At 34.9% G+C, this 10,561-nt stretch overlaps 1 protein-coding gene across 1 annotated transcript; it reads right to left on the bottom strand.

The window, feature by feature from the left end:
- Nucleotides 1–7,715: 7,715 nt before the first annotated feature.
- LOC144547810 (uncharacterized) lies at nt 7,716–10,225 on the bottom strand. The gene is made up of 4 exons (XM_078296501.1): nt 10,135–10,225; nt 9,133–9,738; nt 8,559–8,844; nt 7,716–8,499 (listed from the first exon to the last, which is right to left on the bottom strand). Exons 1-4 carry the CDS (start codon nt 10,223–10,225, stop codon nt 7,716–7,718), a joined length of 1,767 nt encoding a protein of 588 aa, XP_078152627.1.
- Nucleotides 10,226–10,561: the final 336 nt, after the last annotated feature.

Here is a 10,561-nt window from a genome sequence, read left to right as displayed (position 1 = left end):
TATAATCTGTACTTGCATTAAATCAATGAGCCATTCTATGCAACTCATGTTTTTGAATGATCATGTGAATAACATGTTAAGTTCTCTTTTTATAACACAGTTGCGTGTTGTGCTACAGATTAAAGTTTATTATACTCAGATAATTTCTACACCTATTATGTAGGTCGTAATTACTATTTTAAGTATCAGAATTAATGGCATGAAACATTTAATTAGGAATATTTAATGCTCCACCAAACGAGTGGTTGTCTTCAACTTAAATTTTGATTTTGAAATTTCGATCGATCCAGTCAGAAACTAGGTCAATATTGTCCAATTTAAATATTTAAGGGTACCATTAATATTCATGTTATTTAATATGTTATTTAATATGTTATTTAAGAATGTTATTTGTTATTTAGTTTAAATATTTTTTTATGAAAAATATGTTATTTTATTTTAGGGAAAATATTTCTATCCCCCATCTCATATCTCCCATCTGTCCCCGTCAAATAGTCACACATCTCCCACTTATTAATGATGGGCCCTACACGTTTTCTCCCATCACACAATATTGGTGTTGTTTTGTTTGCTTTGTCAAGATACAACTATGCATGTGTCCATGTGACCTTCTGTGTTGAAACTCCCAATTAGTTAACTCCTCACTCGCAACACGAAAAGCAGTAGAGTTACGCATAAAATTTTTTAAATGGTGAAATATAAATTAGTAGAAGACGAAAAGCAATAGTGGTCAAAACTTTTACATTACCAGTGGCCCATTGATACTTACATTACCAGACGAATTAGCATAGCAGGGTAGTAATAAAGGGAAACAGTGGAAAAAATCCTACACAAGGTGATGAGGCATCTCTCGGATGAAAGGGCAGGCAGAAAGACTTGACTCCGTCTATACTGGTAAAGAAGCGAAAACTTACCAACATACCGCTCTCTTTTTCTATTTCTACAAAATAAAGAAGCGGATGAAGTTTGGATTTTCAATTGGTGGATAACTGTATCCTTTAATTTAGGTAGTTTTTATGATTTCCTTTTTAAGACCCTTTTAGCCTTTCAATTGTTTTCAACTATGACAGTTTTAAATTTTCTTAAGGCCATGTAATATGTGAAACACTCTTTTTTAATTTGTTGTTGCGCACAAGTAAAGAATTGTAATTTTAATTTGTTGTTGCGCAGCCTCTTCCATATTTTCAAAGAGCTCTGTTCTAAATACAGGGGATTGGGCTGCCAGTAAATTACTCTGGTACAGTTCAAAAGTCTTCACCTTGGTTAAGAAAACTTATAAATTTGCTTCATAATTTCTCGCTCGAATGAAAGAATTCTACTCTGATTGGATTTCATGCCTGACACAGCAAGGTCCATAAACTAAATTTTTGAGGAACTTGAATTTACGGTTATTTTAGAAATATGTCAAGTACCTTAAGTATGAATACTTACATTACGAATGTATAAATATTTGCTCGATGTTGTATGAATACTTGTATTCTAGATTTTTAAAAATTGTTGTATCGTCATATTTGTATTGTATATGTATCGTATCTGATATGATATTCGTACATGTACTCATGCAACATAGTCTACAACGTAAATATTAGTACATAAATACACATGTGTGAATACTTTCCATATTATGTATTAATATAATCAAGCACCAATAGAGTAATTTGTAAAAAATATTAAATTAAGATACTTTTCAACGTAACAATTCATACTTCAGTTGTAAGTATGAATACTTATACTACGAGGTATGAATATTTACAATACATGATATTAATACTTTCAAACATTTGATACACAAACTATTCACACTTGCATGACAATATATGAATACTTTCAATAATTGATATTAATACTTTCAGACATCATCGAGTGTCATGTGAAAAAAATTGATAGAATTTGTTAGATACAAACACTTGATACATGAACTATTCACACTAGCATGACGATGTATAAATACTTGCAGTACTTTATATCAATACTTTCAGATATCATCCAGTGTCATATGAAAAAAAAAATTGTTAGATACATATACTTGATATATGAACTATTTATAGTTACATGAGGAGGTATGAATACTTGCATACTTTATATTAGATGACAGTTGTGAGACTTCATTCCTGTCAATTTAGATATGTACCTTATAACTGAAGTATTTAGCCCTAAAACTATGCTGCAATGACACTCAATTTGATGGCTTTGATCTGTTCTTCTTTTTTGCAGTTGGCTATGCTTCAATCTACGGGGAGCTGCCCTCATTTGATTTGACAAAACAAAGAAGTTCAGACAATGTCCCTTTTGTACCGTCTGAAAGGCCGTGGAAGACCATTTTTAGTGGGTCATCCCATGCTCTGCCCCCTCTCTCTAAGTTGTGCTCTCAATTTTTTAGAATCCTTATTAGAAAATCAAAATGTACTGAGCCGGTGATTACGTATTAGCAGTGTCATGTATTCATGTCAAGTCCTTCCCTTTTCTTTCTCGAAAGGTCCAATTTTGTAGCTTCATTATATTTTGTGTTGCTCTTATATATCTTAATGTTGTGACAAATATATACAAATTTAGAGGTTATCTCAAGTTGATTCTTTTTTATATTGTCACGTTGAGTGTATTTTTGTATTTACAATTAATTATATTTTGTTCTTATGCTATGAAGTATTGATCCTTGGTGAGGTACAAATTGAATGTTCAAAAATCAAAATCATATGCAAATTGTTATATTGAACAGTTCGTGTCCTATAAAGCCTATTTTATCTTTTGAAGTTCAATTCATCTGTTTTGTTTTATGATCACCCGATCTACTTAAAACACACAGTTTTCAACCCTACCAACACCAAAGTTTTGAGTTTTGAGTGTTTTTTTTTATATCATTCATTTCATTGAGATGACATTGATAAGTTCCAGTGAATTTAGCTGGGGTGTGTATTCAGCTGATAAATTAACGCGACTAGTAGACTACCACAGTTCTGATTTTTGTTTGCATCAACAATTTTGATGTTAAAAAGCATTTTGGATATTTGGTAATTGCTTTTTGTCTTAACTATATCAATTTACTCACCAAGTGCATTTTACATTTTTACATGAAAATCATATTGATCTATTATCCACTATTAGAACATTAAAAACGGAGATATGAAACTATAGTAGAGACCAACTTGTGCTATACATAATACCATTGCCTCACTCATCTATTAAAATGAACTAGAAATGTTGAAAAACCTATTTAAATATTTACAAGATGCTCCCTCAATATTTATTAAAAATACGTAATCATACAATCATATTTTCATACTTATAATTAAAAAAAATAGCTTAGCATTCAAATTAATAATTTAAGTATCTAAGAGTACACAATCGTGAGTGGACATAAGAATAAAATAGGGTACAAGCATAGTCGCAAGATTCGTGAATTAAACTCGAATAATTTATTTTTTTATGATGTCGAACCAAACGCCAAATTATTCGGTTGACCGAATTAAACCCGAATAATTCGCGAATTTTACGAACTTTTTTTAATTTTACGAATTATTTGGGAATTTTTCCAGGACATTTTTTTTGGGGGGGAGGGTTTAATTTCTCTTTTGTAGGACTGAGATCTTTGGTCTAGATAATTCCGAATCATTCTGAATTATACTCGAATTAAAATTTTTTGATATTACCGAACCGAATCTGAATAATTTATTTGTCACTATGAGTACAAGTACAACTCTCATGACTAGAAAAGAAAAATGTGAGAGGACCATTTTCACAAATATCAACTTGTATAGGGTTTAGGGTTGAGATCCGTCAAATTTCCGGAAAAAAAAAGGGTTTGTCTAAATACTAGAAACCTTGACTTATGGCTTTTTTTTTTCTTAGACTTGCTTGACGTTAGACTCCCACGGTCGGCAACACCTCGCATCGAGCTAAGCTAGGGCTAGGGTTCCTTCAAGGTCATTCATCTTATTCTCTTCATTTATTTTCATTTATTTTCATGGCTTCGCAAATTCCATCCTATCCATGATTCATGCGACTCTCACGGTCTGTCTGTTTCTTTGTTTCATTGTAACTTTGGGATCTTGAGAAAAAATCGCATAAACTTCCTTCTTTTGTTGATTTCTTTCACTAATACCAAAACTTTGCTACGGAGAGTAGCGGAATGAAATCATGGCTATCAGTTTTACTTCAAAATTTCGCGGATTTATAATTTCAGCCATACAAAACACTTACTTTTGTTAACATCCCTTAATTTAGGTTATGTTATGTTCTTCATAAAAGAGGTCAGGGTAAAGTTTATATTCTTTTTTTTAATTTAGCCCTTCATTAATCAAAATATATATCAAGGTGTCTTCTTCCAGTCTAGCTTTACTAGGTTTTATTGAAATTTAAATAGTAGGATATGTTTCCTTACTAGGAATTTGTTTGTTCTGTTCTTTCTTTTATTTTATTTCATACTGGATAATCCATCTAAGACACATATTTATAGACATTAAGTGCTTGTGTATACTTGGCCGTGATTTACTGAATTGGATGTAGGAAATAAGTGAAATTTCTAGGAAGCATGGTTCAATTCAAGAACAGGTACTTGGTGATGAAGGTGATTTTGGACCCAAATCGTGAAACAGGTGCTTCCGATTCAATAGAGGTTACCGAGTTCAATGTCAGAAAAGCCATTGAATATAACATCCAATTAAGTTTCGGAGAGTGATGTGATTATTACAATACAAGTAATAAATTCTAATTTACGCTCAATTCGGTTGCAAGTGTACAACCTTGTCGAGTAGTACTTAGGGATCGTCTCCACAGGGACAAGTTGTAATATCAAATCTAACCTAACAATTTAATTTAGTAAAAGACAATAAAAAAGTTTTTGTTTGTTCAAAGGTTGGTTTGGTTTCGATTAAAATGAATTAAACTGAAGTCTTAAAGCAAAATCTGATTTTTAACAAGTATGAGAAATTAGGGTTTCTTAGGGTTCCTATCCACTGGTATTACGACTAATTGGTTTGTAAATTTTGTTCTTATATTTATGAAGGCACAGTTGGGTGTTGTAGGTACAAAGTGATATCTCTATATTAATACCATCTTTCAATTAGAATAAACGTCACCTCTCGGTACTTGGCTACTCTAATCTAAAGTCATTAAGTTATTACTGTCCCAATTGATCTAGAAAACTATCTTTCACCTCTCGGTACTTGGCACAATTTTCTAAACTATTAGGTGAAGCCCGTATAAGACAAGCGTCACCTTTCGGTACTTAGCCTATCAAATACCTTATTCCTTATGGTCTGGACCTAATATTCAATTTCTCAATTGCAAATACCAAATCCTAGGGTTTCATGTGATTTCGATTAAGTCTTCACAATCAATTAAAATAAAGAATAGATCATAACAAAGAACAAGAATATATAAAATAAAACCAACTAAATCATAACAAAAGTTTCAAGTACAATCCCAATCAACCCTAGAAAAGCCCTTAGCCAGTCATGGCTAAGACACAAATGAAATCAAAAAGAGTAAAAGAGTTCCAAAGGAAAGAAATTAATAAAACTGATTGATCAATGATGTTCTCTTCTGCCTTCTTCTCTCTTCCTTGCTTTTCCTTGTTTTTCCTTGTTCAAAACTAGAAATTCTGCCTAAAAAACCGTACTCAATCTGTTCTACAGGTCTCCTTTTATACCCCTCTTTAAAACCTAGAAATAACTAACTAAAAATAGCAAATTCGGGCTCTGAACCGACTTATTGCGAGCCGCAATGAATGGAGGTAGTTAACAGACTGCGCAGAAAAATCTGGAGAGGTCATTGCGGGCCGCAATAAAGGTCATTGCGGATCGCAATAAAGGTCATTGCGGGCCGCAATAAAGGTCATTGCGGGCCGCAATGACTGTGCAGAAATGAAAGCTTTGACTTGTTTGGTTGCGGGCGGCAATAACTCCATTTCGGGCCGCAATAGATGTTGGCAGTTGCTCCAATCTTCGTGCTAACTCACCTGTTTTGCTTCGTTAAGCTCCAAACACTTGATTACTTGTAGAACAAACATAACTATGGCAATAACTTGAAATTTTGGACATTTCTAACCTAATTAAACCTAATCTAATCAAAACTCGGCTTAATTTTCATACCCAACCCTAGGTTTCAACAGATATAATTTTGGCTTATCAATTTCCCCCAAGCTTGAACATTGCTTATCCTCAAGCAATATCTAAACTTGGACTACAATTCGATCTCTAATTTAACCTCATATCAAGTATACATTCTTCAATCGAAAAATTTGTATGATCTTGCCAAAAAAATTTAAAAATCTCAACGTAAATTTTGTACAAATTTAAAGTGCAACCCTTGGCTAATCATGCTTCACCCCACAATTAAATTACTCTAACTTTTATTTCCTTAAAGGTTTAGAATTTGTAAACTTCGGATATCTAAATTTGTTACAAAAAATGCATTCTTATTTGCGAAAATTCTTTTAAAAATCCCCCAAGCTTGAATCAAACTTAGGTTAGAAAGTCGCAAACTTCGTGTGTTGATATATGCAAAATTTTATTTTTCTTTTGTTGGTTTTATTTTATGACACTATAAATCTTTATCCTTAGAACAAAACCGGCTAGTTATAGGTAGCTAATCCATACCCAACCGTTTTAATTCAAAAGTGCATTTGCATGCTCTTGGTTCAACCCTTCCATGACACGAACTCACAGGGTTAGTGCAAACTCGGTCACTTTATCGGGAAAACTAGCGGAGCAAAGTGTCTATGACTCATTGCTATAAGTACGTCATGTCACCGTAACATAAGCTAACGAAGTCTTTCTTAAAAAAATTCAACTTGACTATTTTTCAATATTTTTTTTGCAAAACTATCATGAATACACACATCCTTAGGCATTAATTCATACCTATGGATATCCCGATCTTTCTAAATTCATTTTTCACAAACAAGTTGCATTTTCAAAAAAATAAATTTAAATCCCTAAATTTCTAATTTCTTAAACCTTTATTTCCACAAAGTTTTTCGCCAAATTATGTGGTTATTTTAAATTATTCCAAAGGTATTCCTAAAAACTCGTTAAAATTTGTATCAAAATTTCTAATATTTTTGACAATCACTCAAATTAATCAAGGGTTTTATTTTTTTGCCAACTTTTAACACAAAAAAAAATTAAACATTATTTTATACTTTATGCATTTTCAAACAATTAAGTCCAATTATGCAAGACTCTATTTTTTATAACCTCGTAAAACATCTTGACAAATTCGCAATTTCAAGCAATTAAGTTTAAAATCACAAATCCTATTCATGGTCAAGTAAAAACAGGGTTATAAATCCTAAAATTTTTGAAAAACATGCATGCAAAGATACAATTTCTGCCCATCCCCCAAGCTTAAATTAAACATTGTCCCCAATGCGTAAAAATAAACAAAAGTAAATAGGAAGAAACATGGACTACTCTATTGGCAGAAGGTGGTGGTGGTGTGCCTTAATGTTAGGGTGGAGGATCGGGAGGACGGCCTCCCCATTGCTCCCTTTTGTGTCGATTTTCTCGAGATTTGTCGGTTTCAGATGTTTCCACCTTGGATGCATCCTCCGAGGTTTCGGCAAAGTTTGGAAGGATCTCAGTGGTTGAAACTTGGAAAATTGGGCTCAAAATAGGCATCAGGTCATCTGGAAAGGGTTCATTGCGGGCCGCAATGGGTTCTGGTTTCTGCAGATGTTCTGTCTGAGGATGCTGCGGACCGCAATAAATGTCATTTCAGGCCGCAATAACTTCTACAGAACTCGTTTTGTTGGCTTTTTCGCACTCCTGATCCATCCAATACTCAAAGGAACCCTTCTCCCAGTTGTTTATGAGCTCTTCATCTATTAAGCTGTCAAGAATATCAACACTAAAAACACTTTGATCGTTAGATGGATATCTCATAGATCTTTTGATATCGAATGTCAATTTTTCTTCACCGATATTCATTGTTATAATTCCATCATGAACATAAATCACAGCTTTTGCCGTATTGAGAAATGGTCTTCCTAACAAGAGTGGTGTATGAGTGTCCTCATCCATGTCAACCACAACAAAATCTATTGGAACAAAGAATTTTCCAATTTGAATTGGTAAGTTCTCTACCACTCCTAGAGGTAACTTAACCGATTGGTCTGCCAATTGAAGTGATATTCTAGTTGGCTTAAGTTCCCCAACACCTAACCTATCATAGACCGACTTAGGCATAAGACTTACACTTGCTCCTAGATCACAGAGTGCACGTTTAAATTGGACATTTCCTATAGAACATGGTATGAAAAATTTACCCGGATCATCCAACTTTTTAGGCAATTCATTCATTACCATGGCACTACCATTTGAGTCTAAGGATATCATTTGTACTTCCTCAAGCTTACGCCTATTTGAAAGAATGTCCTTGAAAATTTTGGTGTAAACCGGCATTTGGGTCATTACCTCAGTCAATGGTAAGTTTACATGCAATTGTTTCAACAATTCAAGGAATTTAGCAAATTGTTTGTCAGTTTTCTCATTCTTAAGCCTACCAGGAAAAAGTGCGTATTTATGAGGAGGGATGTAGAGAGGTACCTGCGCACTTACCTTTGGCGGCTCATCTTGAGATGATTTTGCTTGTTTGGCAGGGTCGCTTGGTACAATTGGTGTAGCTTCCTTTGAGGCGGAATCCTCATTGTGGAGATGTGCTCATCACTGCTTCGTGTCTCTTCACCCTGCGGCTGTACATAGTCATCATTTGGCATAGGTGGATCCTCATATTGCATGCCGCTGCGAAGCACGTGCCTAACTGCCTTGACATCCCTGGGATTGTTCTCAGGTTTTGGTGGAAGGGTGCTCGGTTGGCGGGAGAATTGTGTAGCTTGTTGTGCAACTTGGTTTTCAAGCATTTTATTTTAGGTTGCCAACATATATACCTTTTTGGTCAATTCATCAAACTTTTGGTTTTGACTTGTCATGAATGTCTCCATCATCAATTCAAGATTGGATTTTGGTTGTGCATTAGAACTATACCCTTGGTTACCATAACCTTGATTTGGTCTATTAAAGTTTGAGTTACCTTGGGTATTTTGGTCATTTTGTCTCCACGAAAAGTTTGGATGATTTCTCCAACCGGGGTTATAAGTATTGGAGTAAGGATTGTTATTTGGTGTAAAATTACCTTGGTTAATTGCATTGACTTCCTCATAACTAACCTCATTACGTACACCACAATTAATTGCTAGATGGTCGGTACCACCACAAATTGAACAAGGAAGAGGAGAAGAATTGTTTACTGAATTTACGCTCATTTGATCAATTTTGCGATTCAAAGCGGCAATTTCTGCAGCCAAGTTTGAGTTCGAATTCACCTCCTTCATTCCCCGCTGCAGGATGATCGGTGTCTCCCTAGGGTTGTGCCATTGGCTTTGGTTGAGAGCCATGTCATCTACCAATTTGTATCCATCCACAGCCCCTTTATTCATGAGACTACCTCCAGCAGCTGCATCTAACATACCTTTGTCGTGTGGCATGAGGCTGTTGTAGAAGATTTGCAATAAATTCCACCCTTCGATGCCATGATGGGGGCAGCACCTCTGCAGTTCTTGAAATCTCTCCCACGCCTCGCTCATGGTTTCATCTCCTTTCTGTCGGAAATTGTGGATTTGATGGCGCAAGGAGTTCGTTTTGGATGGCGGAAAGAACTTGTTGAGGAAAGCATTTGCCACCTTAGGCCAAGTATTCATGTTCTCGGGCCGTTGTCCCCTTATCCAACCTTTAGCCTTATCTGCAAGAGAAAAATTGAAAGCCATAACTTTAAAATCTTCAGGAGAAACAGTTTTTACCTTAATTGTACTGCAGATTTCTTCAAAATTGGCCAAGTGTTGTGTGGCATCTTCGTGAGGCAGACCGTGGAACAGATTACGCTACACCATGCTAACCCATGCAGGCGGAATTTGGTATTCTTCAGCATTGATAGTAGGTGTCGTATAGCCAAGGTGGATTTCCTCAGCCCTAGGTGTTGTAAAGTCTCTCAAAGGGCGGTTGGCATCGGCTGCTTTATTGTTTTCTCTTTCAACAGCGGCTGCCCGCAAACGTTGAAGTTCATTGGTTTTGTGAATTGTGACATTTACACCGAATTAATTAGCGTTATCATATATGCCAAAAATGCATGGTAATGTACTCGGCAGTTGGCACTGCACAATGGTACCGAGATTACCACATATTATGAATTTAGGATCACTAGATGAAGCAAATTGGCTCATGTCCTTCATTCCATGTTAAATTAACGCATCTTCCTGCTCTATATTTTTCTTTGTGCACTTTTCATCCAGTGCACAAACAATTGGCTCATGTCCTTCATTCCATGACATACTTTTTTTTTAGAGAAAAGTGGGTATAATCCCACCGATTTCATTATAAATCAAGCATGTTGGTCCCAACTCCAAATAACTGGAGGAAGGAAATTTTTACAGAGTTACTGGCCTAAACCAGAAGAACAAAAATTGGACCACACCAATATAAGACCTAACCCAAAATAACAAAGCCACACAGGCTAAACCAACTAAACAAACACATACACACATAGCACAACGCACAACAAACATAAC

The sequence above is a fragment of the Carex rostrata genome, chromosome 2, assembly GCF_964058835.1.
Source record: "Carex rostrata chromosome 2, lpCarRost1.2, whole genome shotgun sequence".
Taxonomy (NCBI): Eukaryota; Viridiplantae; Streptophyta; class Magnoliopsida; order Poales; family Cyperaceae; genus Carex; species Carex rostrata.
The sequence above is the reverse complement of the archived record's forward strand: the minus strand, read 5'-3'. Positions and strand labels throughout refer to the sequence as shown.